Consider the following 20033-nt stretch of genomic DNA (forward strand, 5'->3'; position numbering starts at 1 on the left):
GCAAACATCAAATATGATTCAGCAGCTGCAGACCAGTCCTCTAGGCAGGCAGACACCAGGCAGCTGTAGTTCAATCCTGAAGAAACCGCCAGGCTCGCCAACTGGCCTGAGGTGAGGCCACGGAAGTCTGCTGCAGTAACCGCATGAGCAGTTCTTGGGTGAGTTTCTCTCAATGGTGGCGTTATCACGAGTTGAGCTCAACAACACTATGTAAGGCGAACCAAAACATGCATGTCTTCAGCAAAGATGAGATGGAGCAAACCAAACCCATGCTCAGTGCTCGTCTCCCACTGTCTGTGAGGTCAGATTTATACTCCAACATCACAGGTCCTTTCACATGTCTGCTATAACCAAACATCCTTTCTTTTGTGAGTGTGTCAATCATGCTGGCTTGTGTATGTTGGAAGCAGCTGAGCAGGGGTGTCAGCATCTTCTCTTAGTCCTCAAGGGTTTGGGGGAAAAGGTTGTGGATGCAGATAGAGATGACACTCTGTGTACACAATGAGACCCATGGTGCCAGAAGCAGGGTGCGGAGCTTCATTTGATCCATGACCACTTCTGAAGCAGAAGTGAGCAGCTCTGCAGGGGAAGCTCTGCAGAGTGCAAGAGGCTGGATGTGATAGTGCACACCTCTGATCTCAGCACTTGGGAAGCGGAGGCAGGCAGATGTCTGTGAGTTTGAGGCCAACCTGGTCTACATAGGGGGTTGTAGCCTAGCCAAGGCTATATAGTGAGACCCTGTCTAAACAAAAAACAAGCAACAAAAAAAGTAAGCACAAAAATGCCAGAACTGGATTCCTGGAGTCTTGGGAACATAGAACAGAAGAAATATGCAAGGTCCAGATGTGTAAGGTGTGTGTGCATATGTGAACTGTGCATGCAGAGCTGGGGACAGAACCCGGGTCCTCTACAAGAGCACCAAGTGCTCTCAACCACTGAGCCAACTCCCCAGCCACTTGAAACGCCCACTAAAACAGCCAAATTAGAAGTAAAAAGCAGAAAAGGGAGATTTATTCAATGTGGCCACATTGGGAAGAGGAACAAAAATTCATTGACATCCCCCTTCCCTAGTTCATCTCCAGGACAGAGATTCACACATCTAAGCAGCCAGTCAGGGTGTGATCCAGTTCACCTCCGACACATTAGTGACTGCACAAAGTGATCTGAAAAGTTATTAGAAATATGTGCACACACACACAAAGACAGGCATAGAGGCAGAGGCAGGCTGGTCTTTGTGAATTTAAGGCCAGCCTGGTCTATAGAGTGAGTTCCAGGACACATAGTGAGAAACTATTTTTTTTTAAGATTTATTTACGTATTAGATGCAAGTACACTGTAGCTGTCTCCAGATACCCCAGAGGAGGGCATCAGATGTCATTACGGATGGTAGTGAGCCACCATGTGATTGCTGGGATTTGAACTCAGGATCTTCGGAAGAGCAGTCAGTGCTCTTAACAGCTGAGTCATCTCTCCAGCCCCGAGAACCTATCTTTAAGGGAGGGAAAATCAAACTTTTAAGGGTGAAATCTCATTTCTAGGAAACAAGTACCCTCCCTGCTGCTGGAGTCTTCTCCTTCTCCCAGATTGAGTGAGACTCCCAGGGAAACCCCACTTCTTGGAGTCTATCGTTTGAATAGTCTGAGAGTCGGCTGGAGAAATCCACATTTTCTTCTCAGGATATCTTCATTTCCGCCAGCCTGGTTGTACTTGGTGTGGGCTGTTAGCTCTTCATGGAAGCTGAGGGAGGAGAGAGACTGTAGCTGGACAAGTCTGAGTTCTAACAGAGAATAGCCAGCCACACATCTGACCACTCCTCTGAACACAGGACAGGCCCTCATAACAAACACACATATTCCAGCGTTGAGAATCCCTACACTCGGATGAGGCCTGGGCACCCGGATGGTGCTTTAGGGATCATTTTGACTGGGTCCATTCGGTGGAAAATCTGAAGACTGCCTAGACGTTGTCACCTGCACCACTTGCTGGTTCATCAATTAATTAGCTTGAGGACAAGCCCAGGGCCTGGCAATGTGAGGCTTCTTGCCTGTCCAATCTTGCCCTCCCCTGTTCACCCTCAGGCAGGCCGAGTGACTTGCCCAGGGAGGCACCGCTACTGATGTAATAATAATTGCTCAGCGGGGAAGGGCCCAATGCACATGAGAATGAATTTCTGAATTTGATTTGGGCAGTTTCTCTGACCTGTAGCTCTTTCTACTTTCTGACACTAGGTGGCACTCTAAGTCAGGATTTGCATTGATCATTCAGTAGCCTTAGAGCCCTGTAAAATAGACACTAACAGGTGAGCGGAGGCTTTGACCTTTTCGTGTGAATGCAGCATGTCTGTAAGTTACAGCCAGTAAACACCTTGTCCATCAAGCTGCACTTGTTGGGAACATTCTTTGCATTGTTGGTGTTGTCTCCGGTTAGAGACAAGTGTTTCTCTTACACACGGCAAGTGAACAAAATTCACAGAGATTAAGAAGATGGGAGCGCTGCCCAGTGGTCCAGTGCTTGCTCAAGAGAGTGGCTGCTGCCTTCTCCACGGTCTGTCCAGGGAACAGTGGCTTTGGCATCCCCATGAGCTTGAAAGAAATGCTATGTAGGCCCCTTCCCAGAGTACTGAAACTGTTTGCATTGTGACAAGGCTGCAAGCTGCCTGGTTAGGTTTGAGGAACACTGAAGTACCTCAAACTCTTAAGCAATCATCTTCTAGAAACCTTGCAAGCCTTACAGACCTCCGGGGAGAGAGAGAAACTGCAAATGCCGGGGACTTGAAGGGGGTTAGAGAAACCAAAGGCAGGCTCTATGAGGTGACAGCTTCTTACTCACTGAAGAAAAGTGGGAAGGCACAAGGGCAGGAATCTAAGCAGGGCCAATTCGAGAGAGGGAAGGACTCAGGGCCCTGTATAATACCCAAGCTGGGCATCCCCTTAATAGGCTTCCAGTCTTATACCTCTCCCATCCCAAAGGAATAAAGCTGTTGCTGTCCCTTTCTTGGGCACCTGATCTTCCCAAATGGATAATTAATTTTTTATTGAAAAAATTGTTTTTCATTCAATATACTCAGATCATATTTTTCTCCTCTCCCAGTTGCTCCCAGATCCTTCCCACCTCCCTACCCATCCAGCCAGCCCTTTCTTCTTCTTCTTCTTCTTCTTCTTCTTCTTCTTCTTCTTCTTCTTCTTCTTCTTCTTCTTCTTCTTCTTCTTCTTCTTCTTTTCTTCTTCTCCTTCTCCTTCTCCTTCTCCCTCCCTCCCTCCCTCCTTCCCTCCCTCCCTCCCTTTCCCTCCCTCCCTCCCTCCCTCAAACCACACACACACACACCTACAAAAACAGAAGTCAAAAGAGGCAAAACAAAACAATAATACAAAAAAATCCCTAACAAAGCAAAATGAGAGGGAAAAGTCTACAGAAATACTACTCAGTTTGGCTTGGGTTTTGTTGGCCAGCTACTCCTGGACATGGGGACTGTCCTCTAGTGTGGTTAATGCACCTGGTGAGACCCCTTCAAACAAACCTGGTTCTTCTTACTCTAGCCAACTGATGGTAATTGTTGTTGCTTAACAAGCCATCCCAAGACTTGGTGGTATAAAAATGACTGTTGATGAGTTTGGCAGGACAGATATGGACCGGGAGAAAGTATCTCTGCTTCATGGTTTCTGGGACCTCTGTTGGTGCAAGGCTTAAAGTTAGGATTGCCTGGTGAATTGGGGATAGGCTCATCACAGAAGCAGCTCCTTTCCTACCTGCTAGATGATAAAGGTGTTGGCCACTTGACTGGGCTACCAAAGACAGCTCCAGGGGATCTCTCCACATAGGGTGACTTGTACTTCCTCACAGCATGGAGGCTGAAAGTTCCAAGAGCCAGCACCCCATGAGAGCCAAGCAGAAGTACTCAGCCCTCCATGATCTAACCTTAGAAATGCATAACAACTCAGTTGCATTCCATTAGCTGGTGCTATCCTGAAGTCTGAAGAATGAGGGACATAGATCCCAGCACCTGAGGGGTGTCCAAGTGACACAGTAAGAAGATAACATGGAGGGGAGACCCTACTCAGGCCAGCTTTGTAAATCCCAGTCCTTAACACCTCTCCAAGAAAGTCTATCTAGATTTATGCAGAGTCATTTCAAAAACAGAGAGCTGAAACCACACAAGCAGAAGAGGGTAGCATCTGAGTGTTGTTTTGTGTTGAGATGCGCAGAACAGAAAATATCACTCTAATTAATCTGCCCTTTATCTCTATAAGAAGCCCTCTTTAGTTTTGTCTTAATTATTTTGATTTATTTTAATTAACTTATTTTGTTTTATATCCAAGCTGATCTCTACCTCCTGGTCCTCTTAGTGTTCCCACCTCCTGAGTGCTGGGACTGCAGGCGTGTACCACCACACCCAGAAGAAAGGCACTTTTAAAGACCTGCAGCTTCTGGCTTATTTAGAAAGAACAGGGTCAGGCTAGGCTACAGTGGGAACTTACTCATGCTTTAGATAAAGTACACAAAGACAGAGAAATGTGGGTAAAAATCACTAGTGTTCTTGAAGCAGAGCTCTGGATTCAAACCCTCTGGCCAGTGACCAGCTTTCATCCCTGCACCTCTGAAGAAAAAGATTAGCTGGAGACTCAGACAAGATCTGCAAGCACCACCCTTGTGTGCTAGCTACTCTAGACAGAATTTTGATGGCTTAAACTACCGGCAAAACTTAAACATTTTTATGACTTCCTGATCTCCTGCTGCAAAATGCATTATCAATATTGCTAACCATCCTGTTAGCAGCATGCCTTTTAACCTGCAGATAAATGGTGTTTGCGGAGGAAACAATCTGTTTCTATGACTCCCCTTCAGTAGAGTGAGTCAGAGTATCTGAGATGCAGATTTATGATCACAAAACAAACAGTTCTTGATGTAACTAGAAAATAGGATGGCGGTGAGCTCCGGCCATGCCCAGTGATCCTGTGAGTCCCACAGGTAGCCCTGGTCCTAGGGTAATGTTAGACATTTGGAGGCTCCACAGAAACAGAAAAAAAAAATAGTTTGTTGACTCAGAGAGACCTGATTCACTCACCTGAGTTTGGATGTACCATCTGGCTGAGGTCTGGGGCTGGTCTTCAACTCCTGCAATGAAGAACTGAGATTCCCCACCACTAAACCAGGGACCAGTTTAATCTGTGGTTCAGGAAAGGAACCTCATACTTTGCTCTGGGGTGCTCTTTCTTCGTCACCAAGTCAATATCTCCTAAGGCTGGGGGTATGGCTCCATGTTACAATCCTTGTTTAACATGTGTGAAACCCTGGGCGCCATCCCCAGCATCACAGAAAGACAGCATTTCCAAGGGTTGTTGTGGAGATGAGCCACCACACTGACTGAGAGGAACAACCACCACTGAAGTAGATATCACACTGTAAGGAAAACAGAGCTGTCAAGAAGCCAGATGTGAAGGAAATAAGAGTAGGCTAGTGCCGGGCATGGTGGTGCACACCTTTAATCCCAGCACTTGGGAGGCAGAGGCAGGCAGATTTCTGAGTTCGAGGCCAGCCTAATCTACAGAGTGAGTTCCAGGACAGCCAGGGTTAGAGTAGGCTAGTAAACAGAAGGAAAGGAGGGAAAGGAGGGAAGTGACTTAGTCTGAAACTCTGTCATTGACCAGATCCTGAGAACTGAGTGTGTACAATGCCAGGACGAGTTTACCCATCTTTCTGATGAGCTCCTTTTACACACAAGCCCCAGCTGACACCCTCTGGTAACCGGGTACCTCAGTGTACAGGGTCTGTCACTGTTCCGTTCAAGACCAGCCCCACGCACTTCTGCTGGTAGCTCCCACTCATCCCAATTAGGTGATGGGGCGAGATCTCAAGCTGAGGAGTCTGAGTTAAAGTCACATTTGAGTAGACTTTGTGCAAGCCTTATGGCCTCTCTGAGATGCCATTACCTCCCCTATTCATTGGTGAAACTCATTCCTGCTCAAAGGACCTCAGGGCTTTAGGAACCTCCAAAGTGATGTAAGTTGCTCCGAGGCAGGGACCATGACTAACTGTTCCCCTGGTTGTTTCTAGTATCAGGCACAGGGGAAATAATCAGTTCTTGGTGGATGATAGGCTGTTACTGAATTCAACCTCTGCACTATGTGGAAGGCAAAGAAGGCAGGCTCTTCAGGGGTTCCTTCACCCCTTTCTCTGGTACACTGATCCTCGGGGTGTGGTCTGTGGACCACCAGCACCAGCACCAGCACACTACCTGCATCACTAACACCAGCAGCAGCACCTGAGAGTTTGCTAGAAACCCAAGCCCATGGCCCCATACCAAACATACTGAATCCTAACATCTAAGGCTTGGACACACCTTCAGTTTGACTGATTCTTTCTGAAGCTGAAGAAACATTGTTGTCAGATACAGTAGGGAGAGAATGGGATGGATATAAAATATCCATATTATCCAAATATCCACATTTTATATCCATCTTCTTAGATTCCGTTCTTCCACCTGCTCAGGTCATTTCTAACCCCTTCTCTGACCTGTTCGGATCAGGGAGCATGCTTAAAGACTACACACACACACACACCTATACACATATAAGATTCTCTACCCTCTGCAGACCAAGGAACTGCAGCAGCACCCCTTCTTGTTTTAGCAAAACCTACAGATGCTTTGAGAAGATCTGGAGATAAGCTGTTTTCTCCACTCTGAGCAGTAGGTACCAGAGAGCTTTGGAGTCACCCCAACCCAGCAGCTTCCCAGATCTCTGTGAGTGCCACAACTGAATGGTCCAGTGCTTCTCCTCCCACTCAGTCCCTCCTTCCCCACTCGTGTCCTGGCATTTCATGGATCGAAGGGACGGGGTCTGAGATGAGTGCTCTCAGTAAGAGCAGGCCCCTGTCCTGCTCCATGTACTCTTTGGAACCAATTCAGGGCATACACCTGAAAATAGCTGTGCACACTTGCCAAACAGGAGGCAGACCAAGGGTAACATTAGAGGGACTAGACCCCAACACAACTCAACAGAGATCCTGTACTAGCCAGGCATGATGGCTCACATCTGTAGCACCTACTCAGGAGGAGGATGAGATAGGTGGATTGCCATGAGTTCAAGGCTAACCAAGATGGCTTCACAGAGGGGGGAGAAGGAAGGAAAAAAATAGAGAAGGTAAAAGCAGGAACAGTGAGAAAGAAGAAAAGGGAGGGTAGGGGGTGGGAGGGGAGGGGAGGGAAACTTACAGTATATAAAAATAACACCAGGAGACAGCTGGAGCTCCTTGGACAGTTTCCACTGGAGGCCCACTGCTGGCTTACTGCCAGGAAGAGCATGGCGAGCTGGCCATACTACTGGGAACTGTGGAGTAGAAAGATGATGGACCCACGGTGCTGCGTGCAGTCAGCTCTTGGGGAGGGGGTGGGAGAACTGGGGGGACAGTTGGAGAGATGGGAGATTTCAGCCTGACTAAAAGAGGATTCTAGAAAAGCTATAGGAAAGTTGTCTTTAAATACGTAAGCAACTGTGAGTAGCAGAGAGAAGCCAGCTGCCGGATATGTACCTTGCAGCGCCGTTTATTCTGCACAACCCTGGGAGGCAGTTGTGCTGTTCTTATGACTCATTTTATTAATAAAGAAACTGAAGCACAGAGAGGCTCGGGTACTGGTAATGATCACACAGCAAATAAGTAGAAGTGGGAGTCGAGCCTGGCCAGTCTGACTCTGAAGCCTCAGCTTTTCATAGAAAATCTTGCTGTTCCCCAGAAGATAACCAAGACACAGAAAGGATAAAGCAGCTGGCCAAAGCCAGGCAGTGAGTGACACTGTGAACCAGGATTAGTCACAGAGATGGAAGGTTTAGTTGCCTGGCAACTGCCCCTCCTGCAGACATTCCTGTCCCTGGCTGCCCCTGGTCTATGCACTGGAGGGGCTGAGTTTCACACATGCTATGAAGTGCTGACTGGGCAAGACCTGGTTTATTTATGTAACCTAAGATCTGCTGACTGAAGGAAACCAGTGCCTACAGATGGGTCCATGATGTGGATCAGATACTCCTCTAGGCTTCCGTCATTCACCCTATCAGGGCAGCACTGAGTTTTTAAATCCCCAGCACTGACTATAACACTTGCTGCCTACCAGGGGTCACTTGGAGTTCCTTTAGTGCCCTGGAATACCAAGCCAGGAGGATGGTTGTCAGCCCTAGTACAATGGTCTGCCTTGACAGATGCACACATAGAGGCGCACAGACACACACACAGATGGGCCCATGATATTTATACAAGCAAGAGCACACAGTGGTATGCATGCTTGAATCAAGAGACAAGGACAGTCAGCCAGCTACTCTCTTACCTTGCCCAGGCAGAGGTAAATACCTACACATCAGACAGACGACAGACAGACAGACAGACAGACAGACAGACAGACAGACAGACACACACACACACACACACACACACACACACACTGGGAGCTTGAAAGACAAGCCCAGATAGACATACACAAAGAAACAGACAGACCTTTACTAGTCCTCCACATCTCACTGTTTTGCCAGGAGCTTCAAGGTCCTGGAGAGCTTTTGAAAGCTACCAAGAGCCAACTCTTAAAATGAGGATTTATATGCAAATAATGTTTACAAAGTGCACCCCCCCCCCTTCCCTAGAAGCAACAGTAAGTGAATGGGAAAGTGAGCCAGGGCAAAGTGAGGACGAGTGAATTACCAGATTACCTTCACAAGTGCCTGGGGCTGACCCCTGCTGAGGTCTCATGGGGGGGGGGGGTTATACAAAAGCCCCTTCTTATCCTCCTACAAGATGAAACTGAGGAAGGAAGCTATCTACTCTGAAAATTTCAGGAGCCTTCTCTGACCTGTGCATGCAATGATAAAGGCAGGCTGGGTTCAAGTGGAACATTGCACAGGTATTAGAGGCACATCAAAAGTCTTCTGTCCAAAATCGATCTCTCTTAACACACACACTACTACCCTGGAAGAGACACAAAATTAGACCTGAGTTATGTGCTCTGATCAACATTTGAGAGTGATCCCTCCAGGCAGAGGTAAGAGCCAGGAAGGGGGCTGGGTGACAGCCTGGAGCAGGAGTGCAGGAAGGTATATAATCTCCTCCAGAGCCCTATGTCAAGCAGGGGCAGGAATTTAAGCAACCAAACAGAACCTACTTCTCTGAGAATTGAGAGGCTGAAAGAACTGGGAGACTGGGTGCCTAACTACAACTCCTTAGCTCCCCTTAAATCAGGAACATGCTCTGAGCCCATACCCGGGAGATATACCATACCAGACATACCAGACCAGACCAGACCAGACATATAATTACAGCACACGGGTGCTACAGTTTCTAGTGACATGTAGAAGCTGTACTATTCCCTACCCCTAAGAGTGGACTCAGGTTGACTCCATGTGTGGCAGTGCCTAGGGGGTGTGTCCAAGAATTGTGCTTTCTACCTCGCTCACAGGAACATTTCTCTGGGTCTTCACCTTCCCTGTCTCCTCCTGGGTCAGCAAGTAACCATCCCAGCAGAAATGACAGTGTTGGGTTTTTTGGTTTTTCGAGACAGGGTTTCTCTGTGTAGCCCTGGCTGTTCTGGAACTCACTCTGTAGACCAGGCTGGCCTCGAACTCTGAAATCTGCCTGCCTCTGCCTCCCAAGTGCTGGGATTAAAGGCGAGCGCCACCTTTCTCTTAGCCTATCAGCCAATCAATCAGACAATGGACTCCAAAGAAATGGAAAATTTCCCAGAATTCTCATGCTGGGAGAAGAAAAAGGTACCAGCCAGAGGGGAAACTTGTCTCCTGGAAAAAAGATTTCAGAGATCTAAAAGCTTGTCAGATCACCTTACAGGATGAGACTAAAACCCCGATAATAATGGGTCAATGGTGGGCAGAGCCATACCTTGGTAAGGACTACTCAGATGTATTTATCCTTGGCCCTCTATCTAAATTTTTTATCTAACTTTAGAACCCTAAGGTCGAATTTGGGTGATTCACAAAATCTCTTTGCCCCTCTTCCTAGTATGACTACATTGAATAAATCTCTTTTTTCTAAAGATTTCCAATTTTTAATTTGTCTCTTTCAATTGGCTTATTGAGGATGAGATAGCTAGGCCTGACTTCGGGCACAGGTTGTGACCCCCAACATTAACAACAAGCAGTCAAGGTTTTCTGGGCCACAGACCTGACACTTTGCTGATTAACTGAAACTGTTCAAAGATGAGAACCACCTACTGCATACTTGGGCCCAGGAGTAGAGAAGAGGGAGGTGACAAGGATGGGAACGTTTGAAACAACTCAAAAACTGAAGATTTCCCACTGATGAAGACTACCAGGACCGCCCCCCCCCCCGCCTTTGTTACACAGCGCAAAGCTACTGTGTTACAAAAGATAAAAGAAAGCGGGATGTTTGCGGGCCCAGCCGATCTAAAGTAAGTTAAAACGCTCATTCGGCTCTGCCTACAGACTCCCTCCGCCTTTTTGCCAACCTCTTCTCTCAAGAAAAAAAAAAATATGTATAATATACCCCACCCCATCCCCGCTTCTCTTGCACCTTGCAAGAACTCGCGGTTTGAAAAAAAAAAAAAAAAAAAAAAAAAAAAAAAAAAAAAAAAAAAAAAACCGCATCGCAGAAACCAAGCAACTAAACGCAGTAACTGAGCTCCTGCACAACACGCATGCGTCTACTGACATCATTCCCCGGCTCCGCCTAAGTGCGCTTCCTGCCCGGTACGGAAATGGACGAGTCTGACGTCATATGAAGGCGCCGACGATTCCGAAGGCTACAGAGGCTACACGTGAGCCATGGATACGCCGCTGAGGCGCAGCCGGCGGCTGGAAGGCCTGAAACCTCTGTCTCCAGAGAACCTTCCTGTCCCCGAAGTCTCTCGGGCGAAACGGGCTCTTGTAGGTTTCAAGTCGATCCCTGAAGAAACAGAAGAGCTCAAGTCTCCGAGAGTTCCACCACTGAGCCTTCAGTCTCCCGAACCTCAGCCGGAGACGAGCCCCGGATCACCCTGTCCTAGACAGGATGCAGGCGATGGGTCCCCACAAAGGCAGCCAGAGCCTCACCCCGGGTCCCTTCAACCTCATCAAGATCTGGGCCTGGAGTCACCTGCAGGACAGACAGAGTCGAGCCCGGAATCCCCGCAACGAGAGCAGCCATCCAAATTACCTCCCCCACAGGGAGAACTGGACTCTGAGGCGGCCCACGCTAAAGAGGAGGTGATCCCAGGATCCCCCGAGCCTTGCCCGGGCCAGCAAGCACCGGGTCCCGAGCCCTCTCAGCCAGCACAGGAGCTGACAGTCCAGGCACCTAGCTCCCCAGAGCGCCAGTTGGAGCCAGGCAAGCTGCCTCCGGCGGGAGAGACAGTAACAGAAAGTCCCAACCTAAAGAAGCGAGTTATAGCCTCTCCCCAGGCCCCAGCGTCCAAGAAATTGAAAGAGAAGGAGGAGCTTCCTGTAATTCCGAAAGGGAAGCCCAAATCCGGACGTGTGTGGAAAGACCGCTCCAAGAAGAGGTAAAGTGGGGGTAGCATGGGCGATGTGTTGGGTTCTTCGTACATTTGGACCTTGCCTTCGCCTGGATGCAATCCAAGGGTTGGAAAGAGCTCACTCGAGTGAAATTAACAAACAGGATCATAATGTCAAAATGCCCTAAGGTCGGGGAGGGAGATAGATCCTCAAAGATCATTTCTTTAGTGTCTGCCCTAGGCGGTGTTCTTTTGAGCTTCCTTCCCATCCTTTTTTTATTATGAGGCAGGGTCTCATTGTATAGCACTGGCTGTGCTGAAATTCAGAGATACACCTGCTTCTGCTTCCCTAGTGCTGGGTTTAAAGACGTGCCACCTTTACTTTGTCCGCCACATCTATGAAAGAGAGAGTCTTTCATAGCCAGCAGCACATGTAATCGTCATCTACCCTTTGGAGCAGGTGTTACTAGTATTGGTGTTGTACATCTGAGGAAGCAAGGCTCAAGGAGGCTAATTGAGACACGGGATGGGAGCATAGATTTGATTGCAAAGTGTGTGAGTGAACCCGTTAACCTGCTTCTGGTGGCCAGCTTCCCTTGGGTTCCAGCCTTCTTAAGACATGAGGTCTTCCCTGTCCCTTCAGTGCTGGGGCATGGTGGTGCTCAGTTTAGATTTCTCAGTAAAGGAATGAGGAAGGAAGCGCATATGGAAAGGGCATCATTTAGGCAGCAGAAGAAGAGAAGTGGCATTCAGTTGAAATGCCCACTGTTGTGACATGGATGGAGACAATGTCTGGAGACATTATGACAGTGTCTGGAGAAGGAGAAGTAGGGTTCAGTTGAAGTGTCAGCTACTGGCCAGAGACAAGAACTCGTAAGAGTAAGGGAACAGGGCATCAGAGATTTTAAGAAAATGACATTGATGAAGGGTGGACCATGCCAGGCTTTGTGCAGGCTCCTTACAGAAGTCATTTTGTTATACTCTTAAATCCTAAGCGATGGGGATAACCCCTCCCGCAAGCACACCCCATTAAACAGGAAAGTGAGGCTTGAAGAGAAAGGCACCAAGTGGAGAAACTTTGAAGCTGCTCCTTTTCCCTGTCCAAGCAAACCACAATACAGGCCACTGATGGCCACCGGTGACCAGCCAGATGGGCTCGCACACAGAAGGGCGCTGTGGCTGAGAGGCTTCCTTGCACACACAGGCTCACATAGGCAGTGAGTAGTGGGCCTGTCTTCCATCTCCAGTAACTAGTGCTGAACATCAACTCTCCCCGCCACATTTTTAAGAGTAGAAAGGACGTCCACAAGGCACCCACTGCTCTGTGTTTAGGAAGCTGGGTCTTAAGCCAGCTTGCAGACTTGGCAGGAGAGGAGCATGTTTGTATCAATATTGAACCATACAGTGGGAAGGGGTCAGAAACAGGATGCCTATGGATAAGCCTGGTGCCAGGTTCCAAACTGTGTATGCCAGACTCCTAGGAAGGGAGCAGGCAGCTCAGAAAGGCTTTATTGACCTTTGTCTGGTCAGCAACAGACTGCCCAGCATGCACCAAGCCTTTAGACACAGGGTTGGCTTGAACTACCCTATAACAGGCAGGTAAATAGGAACTCCTACAGGACTCAAGGTTTTAGTGTAGGAAGCAGAAGGGCCACTGTGAAAGGATCTGCCGAGGAGCCTTAGAGTTCTGGGGATAAGATGGGGGAGAAAACAGGCCCATGGAACACCCAGCAGACTCAGCAAGGAGTAGGGGAGAGACCAGACATGCAGGCTTGTCTTCATTTTATTTTTACTTTTTATCACAGAAAAGGAAAGAGCTGAGTTTTAGGAGTCCTATCACCAGTTGCAACAGTTTTCAGCGTTTCATGGCTTAGCTTCATCTTCTATTCCTTGTCCCTGCACTTACACCCTCCTGGAATGTTTCAGCACACCCTAGAGAGTTCTTACAGACGTCATCTCCATTCTTCTATGACTCTAAGAACATTTAACTCTTCAGAAAAGCCAGACTCAACAGAAATCCCCAAATCCCAGTTCTCCACCTTCACATCTCCCAAACTGGAGAATAATCTGAATTTGTTACAAAAGGGCCTTGTTATTGCACACCCCTCTAGGGCATGAGTATCTCATTTCCAGAAGCATTCACTCCCAGGTTATCATGTTTGGTGGCAGCAAAATTTCACAGCTGAGGCTATATTAGCACAAAAAGCTTCAAGTCAGCCGGGCGTGGTGGCGCATGCCTTTAATCCCAGCACTTGGGAAGCAGAGGCAGGCGGATTTCTGAGTTCCAGGCCAGCCAGGGCTATACAGAGAAACCCTGTCTCGAAAAAACAAACAAACAAACAAAAAAAATCTTCCAAGTCCCAATCTACACTCAGGAATGAGAGGACTTTTGAAGTCTTGGTTAGTTCCTCTGTAGAGGAAACAGGCCTACATGCTTAGCAACCTGTTCCATCCTAAGTTTCTGTAGAAAGCTGAATGCCAGGCAAGTAGGAGAGGACAAGAAGCAGACCCAGAGGGAGTGGGTGGGTGGGGGAACACCCTCATAGAAGCAGGAGGAGGGGGGATGGGATAACGGGGTTCTGGGGTGGGGGGAGACGGGGACCAGGAAAAGGGATAATATTTGAAATGTAAAGAAAATATTCAGTTAAAAAAGAAAAAAAAGCAGACCCAGAGCCCAGTGAGAGCAGTATATGAAGGCAGCACCACAGAGGTCCCCCAAATGCCTCCTCTCCTGCCAAGGTTCTCACAGATGGTTCAGGACAAGCCCCTGCGTACCTCCTGGCAGCGGAAGATGAAGGAGCGACAGGAGAGAAAGCTGGCTAAGGACTTCGCCCGGCACCTGGAGGAGGAGAAACAGAGGCGCCGGCAGGTAAGGGACCATTCCTCCAAGTCTGGATCCCAGAGGACAAATACTTATCTGCTGCAACAGACACTGGGAGTATGACAGGCACAGGTGTATGACTTAGTCAGAGCCCCTGGACATGAGGGCCCCGGAGGTAAGAAGAATAGTCGAGGGTCATGATAGGATTCCCACTCTACCATCCAGCTAAGCTTCTGCTCTCATGGACATGGAGGAGACCTGGAAGTAGAGTGAGCCTGAGATAAAGGCCAGCAGGCCATCTTGGTGGCAGCGGCATTAAATGTGGTGGGGTCAGACCCCTCTCTGAGACCTGCTCATGAGGGAAAAGCTTGCCTCAAATTTGTCACTGTCATTCTAGAAGAGACTCCCACACACACCACCATGGAGATGGTCCTTTCACTTGCTTCTAGTTCACTCCCCTTTCTACCATCTCAGAACCAAAAATGTCCTCATTAGAGGTTCATGATCATGAGCTAGAGACTTGATTAGCATGCACAGAGCCTTGGGCTCAGTCACCAGCACCACAAAGGCTTGTTCCCAACACCTTTAGCCTCCAGGATCTTGGAAAGAGCCTCAGTTTTACTTTAGCAGTCAGTACTGAGTAAGCAAGGTCATCCTGGGTTGGTTAGCAGGATTGTCCCCAGGACCAAGTTCAGCTATCATTGCTAGTCTGGTGAGCCCAGGGTACAGAAGGAGCACTGATTCAAATGACTTGTCTCAAATCTGTGGTTCCAGCTTGGCCACTGGGAGGAGGAATGGACCAATCACTAAGGCATCCCTCCACTTAGCTTTGAGTCGTTCCAGATCTAGCTGGCACTGTCATTTTTCCTGTACAGCCTAGACTCCTGCTTGGCTAAAACAGTTGCCAACTTGTGAGCAACTAGAGAGGTGCATCCTCCCAGCCCTCCTCCTAATACATAGGAGCACAGGTCACTTCCTCCCCAAGGGCCCAGGCCACCCCCATGACCCCAGGTTGTCAGAGCCACAGAAAGACCTAACCACATAGCCATCATTGTTGCAGCCATCATCCATGCCCTAGTTCTGCTAGTACAGTGGCAGGAGACCCTGGACTTCCCACCCCCAGAACAGGCTCTGAGTGTCCCTGGAGAGCTGGTACTATTCCAGGCTTTAGTCACACATGTATTTCTTAAGTCAGCCTGATGAGGTAGGTCCTGTGGTCAACTTTACTGTAGCAGTGAGGAAGTGAAGGTACAGGCTCAGCCACAGCACCCTAATTAGAAAGTAGAAGAATGAAGACTCAGGCTGGACTAGGTTCCTCCAGAGCCTTTGACAGTTCATCCTTCCCACCCCTACCCAGGGCCAGGTGCGGAGCCCAGCTATAACCTGTCCTTGCATTCTCATTCTGGGACACCTGAGCCTGGGCAGAAGAAAATCTGGAACCAGCCCCAGCCTTCTGGCAGCTAGCACAAGGGGCCATTCTGCCTGTGTGTGGCTTCTGAGTGGGAGGCACCCACATCTTGGCCCACACAGTCATCTTGTGTAAGACCCTGCCTTCAGATGTCTACTTTCTGATTTGGAACTGGGTACTCTTGCCGTGGTGGGCCTCTACACCCATTGCATTGCATCCCTGTTCTTCCCCCAGAAGTGCCTAGACAATCCTTCCTCCTAGGATTGTGTCAGTTCTCACTCACCAGTGGCCTAAGATGCCAAGACCATCTCAGTTCCTAGCCTGAGATTGCTCTTCTCTGTGTTTCAGGAGAAGAAAGAGCGCCGGGCTGAAAACCTGAGACGCCGTCTAGAAAATGAACGCAAGGCTGAGATTGTCCAAGTGGTGAGTACCCACCCAAGGGATGCAGGCTGTGGCATGGTGAAAGAGGCCGTTAAGGTGCTTGGGCCCCCTGCATTACATGGCCCATTGTCCTGCTGCAGTTCTGGGCCCTTGCCCCCCTCCCGCCCCCTTTTCCTCAAAGATAAGCAGAGGTTTCTCATCCACACTGATGCCTCCTATTTCCTCCTCAGATCCGAAACCCTGCCAAGCTCAAGAAAGCAAAGAAGAAGCAGTTGCGTTCCATTGAAAAACGAGACACACTGGCCTTGCTCCAGAAACAACCACCCCAGAGGCCTGTAGCCAAGGTCTGAGCTCAGGACAGTCCATAGGCCTCAGCAAACAAGGCACTTCTCAGACCACTGACTGACACCTCTCCTGGAGCCAGCACACCAACGCTGTCACATTAAGACGGAGACTCCAGCCTAGAGGGAACTGACGACTATGCTGGGACTCAAGAGAGATTTAACTGTCCCCATCTCCTTTACTGCCTGTTCCAAAGTGCCTTATGGTCATAAACTGTTGCTGGGTGGTTGCAGCAATGCACACCTTTTATCCCCGTGCTTAGGAGACAGAGACAGGCAGCTCTCTCAGAGTTCAAGGCCAGTCTTGTCTATAGAGTACAGGATAGCCAGGGCTACACAGAGAAGTCGTATCTAAAAAAATCAAAACAACAAAAGAGGTCTTCAACTGTGAATTCTTGTTTCCCAGTGAGCTAATAAATCCCTAACTTGGGGTCCTGGGTGTTACCCACGCCTAAAGGTCTGCTGTCAGAAGTCAGCACCTCCATTTTTTCAGTGACATCTTAGCCACTTGTGGATTCTACTGATTTGGTCCCCTCAGTCAACTGAAGCTAGTCTTTCCCTTGTTTAGCACTAAAAGATTAAAGTGGGGTGTTACAGGGAGCTGAGTTTCTCTCCAGCACCCCTTTGCCACACTGGACTGTAGAAGCCTCGAGGCTTGAGTCATGCCCACTTGCTCTATCGCAGAGGTGTTTATTGGTATATGCATAAGTACAGCTCTGGGCTCCCCGAAGGACAGAAGCCCCTGCCCCACTGGGCTTTCATTATCATAATAAACCATTGAAATAGTGGTGTGACAGGTACACTGAGTAAAGCAGGAGGGACTTGGTGACATTTTACTCTCCAGTTTGAGAAGCACCTGCCACAGGCTTGAGGCCTGCTCAACACAACTGACAACCAGCCTGGCCTTTAACGTGGTTCAGGAGATCCTGAGAATACCCCATCCCCGTTCCATATTTACCAATTTCTGACATCAGCTCCCCTTCCCCTAGAAGGTAAAGAGGAGTCAGCCAGCTTCCCTGCAGTCTATGATGATGACTTGACATGAGAGTGTGATAGAAGGTCCATGACTGGCACAGGTGCTCCTTCCACCTGTAGGTTGGCAGTGATGGCTGCCAGGCCCTCTCCCTGCGAGGCAGCTAATAACGGTAGGTTGTTCTCTCTGCATAGAGATCCAATGCTGCTGAAGGCCAGCAGCAGCAGCCCGAAAACTGGGCAGTGAAAATCCCTAGTGGGAGTTGACACATCCATATCACCATATATAACAATAACAAGCTGACTAGCAAGGTGTGGGTAAAGCACCTGTCACAGGCCAAATGGGGGATTAAAAATGAAGGCAGTTGGCTGGTCTCAACCCTTTTCCTCGCACTGACCCCCATAAATACTGATTGGCCGACTCCCTTTGTCCCATTCACAAAGCAGGGAGTTATGAGATGCAGGCTGTGAGCTTAACCTGTGTGATTCCCAAGTGCCTTGGGCCAGCTGCCAGGAAGTTAATAGAAGTACAAAAAATTTACCCGACCCTTATCAGTTACCCTAACAAGATCCCTAGGCAATTAAGCACTTTTGCTCTTAAATGTGTAGAAACCTGGAGGTCAGCAGTCAGGAGCCAGGTAACTCCTCAATGGCTACTTTTGCATCCTGCTGCTCTCCCAGCTCCATACTGCAAGATTAAAGTGTTTAGAAAGGACTGCTTCAATTCACCTTGCTCAGGGAGATTGAGTCACTCAGGACACTTCTATAAACTGGCTGCCTGGACCCTCCCCAAGACTTGTGCCTGGCATTGGCTATGTACATTTTTAACTGGGTTTCAAGAGAGAGACCCAGAATGTGTTGGCATGTCATCTGGGCTGTGCCGGTCTAATCCAAAGTACAGCTCAATGAGCCCTGCTTCTCCAGGGACCGCTCAGACCCTCTGTGGGACCTCTGCACTGCCACGCCTCATCCAGCCGATCAAGCGGTTTGGACGCAGTTGGGGAAGTCGGTCAGCCAGCAGGAGGGTAGAGGTTGGGGTGGCGGTGGAGGAGGCGCGGCGGCGGCGATTGCGGAGCCCACCACTCTGGTCGCTGTCTTCCACCAGCACGCTTTCAAGCACCGCGCGTAGTGAGCGCCGCAGTTTGTACAACATGTCGGGACATGTGAACACATAGAGCAGTGGGTTGACCACGCTGTTGAAGAAGGCCAGGCTGGTGACAAAGGGCAGCCCACGTGACGCGAGCCTCCGTAGCGTGGTGACAGAATGGGCACGCGCCTCCAGCAGACTGAAGATGTGGTAGGGCCCCCAGCAGAGCACGAAGGCCACCACGATGGCCGCCACCAGGCGCACGAAGCGGCCTGTCCTCTGGCGACCACGGTGGTGCAGTCGCAGGCTCACGGCCACGTGGCTCGAGGCAATGATGGCCAGAGGTACCATGAAGGCCAGAAGAAATTTGCTGACCGCCAGGGCCTTCTGGCGGTAGTCACACGTGGTGTCGCGGTCAGGCCCTGGATTCCAGAGCAGCAAGTTGTAGTAGCACATGATGCGGCCATCAAGCCGCGGGATGGTGTCTCTGAACACGAAATATGGTATTGTGTTGAGCACCGCCAGAGCCCAGAGCATCAGGCAGACTCTGTGCGCGACCGCCACCGTGCGGTGGTTCTGTGCCCACACTGGCCTCACCACCTGCAGGCAGCGGTCTAGGCTAATGGCACTGAGCAGGAAGCCGCTGGCAAACATATTGAGGAAGAAGACCGAGGAATGTAGCTTGCAGAAGGTAGTGCCTAGTTCCCACGAGTGGCCCACTGCCAGGAAGTAGGTGAAGAAAGGCAGGGAGGCGGCGGCTAGCAAGTCGGACAGCGCCAGGTGCAGCACCCAGGTGGTGACCACCGTCTGGCGCATGCGACAGCCCACCACAAACAGGATGAGTCCGTTTTCCACCAGGCCCAGCAGCGAGGCCAGCCCGTGCAACAGCACCGACACGTGGTCGATGTAGCGGAGGCTAGAGTTGCTGTGGTTTGGAAGCTGGACCATCTCCTCCAAGAGTGGACAGAGCGGCTTCAGTGTGACGTTGGCCATGGCAAGGTGGAAGAAAGGTGGGCTGAGCCTGTTCACCCAGGAACCAGAAGAAGCCTGCAGCTTGGGCAAGAGATGAACCTATCTGAGAGTTGCCAGTATTGCCTGATAATAGGGTGGACACTAGGAATCTGTGAGGATGAGGGAAAGGAGTAGTACAGTTTGGGGCAAGCCAAGTGCAGTCTTCTTGAGCCTAACAGTCTCTAGTTTGTAGGGCTACTGGAACAAAACAAGAACAATTTTAAAAGGGCATGGGTAGAGGGGAAATATAAGTGTGTGCTATGCAAGCGTGAGGAGCTGAGTTTGAACCCAGAACCCAGGTATAAAGTAGGGTATGGTACACGTGCTTGTAATCTCAGTGCTGGAGAAAGACAGGTGGATCCTGGGGGCCCACCGACCACCCAGCCTAAACTACTCAGTGAAACAGGTCCCAGAGATCTTAACTTAAAAAGACAAGGTAGGGGACCAGAGGGATGGCTCCACAGCAAAGCATATACTGCTTTTCAGGAGACCAGTGTTTGACTTCCACTACCCATATGGGGCAGCTCACAAATGCTTATATAACTCAGTTCTAGTGGATCCAACCCCTCTGG

General features: G+C 49.4%; 2 protein-coding genes across 2 annotated transcripts; one reads left to right on the top strand and one right to left on the bottom strand.

Annotated features, from left to right (window-relative positions):
- Positions 1 to 10714: 10714 nt before the first annotated feature.
- On the top strand, positions 10715 to 16862 carry Ccdc86 (coiled-coil domain containing 86). Its single transcript, XM_021152136.3, has 4 exons — positions 10715 to 11488; positions 14180 to 14309; positions 16018 to 16092; positions 16281 to 16862. The coding sequence occupies exons 1-4, from the start codon at positions 10773 to 10775 to the stop codon at positions 16398 to 16400; spliced, it is 1041 nt and encodes a 346-aa protein (XP_021007795.1). The 5' UTR covers positions 10715 to 10772; the 3' UTR covers positions 16401 to 16862.
- Positions 16863 to 18250: 1388 nt separating this feature from the next.
- Ptgdr2 (prostaglandin D2 receptor 2) lies at positions 18251 to 19724 on the bottom strand. The gene has a single exon (XM_029472310.2). The coding sequence runs from the start codon at positions 19441 to 19443 to the stop codon at positions 18295 to 18297; it is 1149 nt and encodes a 382-aa protein (XP_029328170.1). The 5' UTR covers positions 19444 to 19724; the 3' UTR covers positions 18251 to 18294.
- Between the last annotated feature and the right edge of the window lie 309 nt (positions 19725 to 20033).

Source organism: Mus caroli, unplaced genomic scaffold (assembly GCF_978045245.1).
Source record: "Mus caroli unplaced genomic scaffold, Mus_caroli_1 scaffold_20, whole genome shotgun sequence".
Taxonomy (NCBI): Eukaryota; Metazoa; Chordata; class Mammalia; order Rodentia; family Muridae; genus Mus; species Mus caroli.

Coding starts and splice junctions, on each gene's coding strand:
- Ptgdr2 (XM_029472310.2), bottom strand. CDS start 19,443: ATGGCCAACGTCACACTGAAGCCGCTCTGTCCACTCTTGGAGGAGATG.
- Ccdc86 (XM_021152136.3), top strand. CDS start 10,773: ATGGATACGCCGCTGAGGCGCAGCCGGCGGCTGGAAGGCCTGAAACCT. Junction 11,489..14,179: donor AAAGACCGCTCCAAGAAGAG/GTAAAGTGGGGG, acceptor TCTCCTGCCAAG/GTTCTCACAGATGGTTCAGG. Junction 14,310..16,017: donor AGAAACAGAGGCGCCGGCAG/GTAAGGGACCAT, acceptor TCTGTGTTTCAG/GAGAAGAAAGAGCGCCGGGC.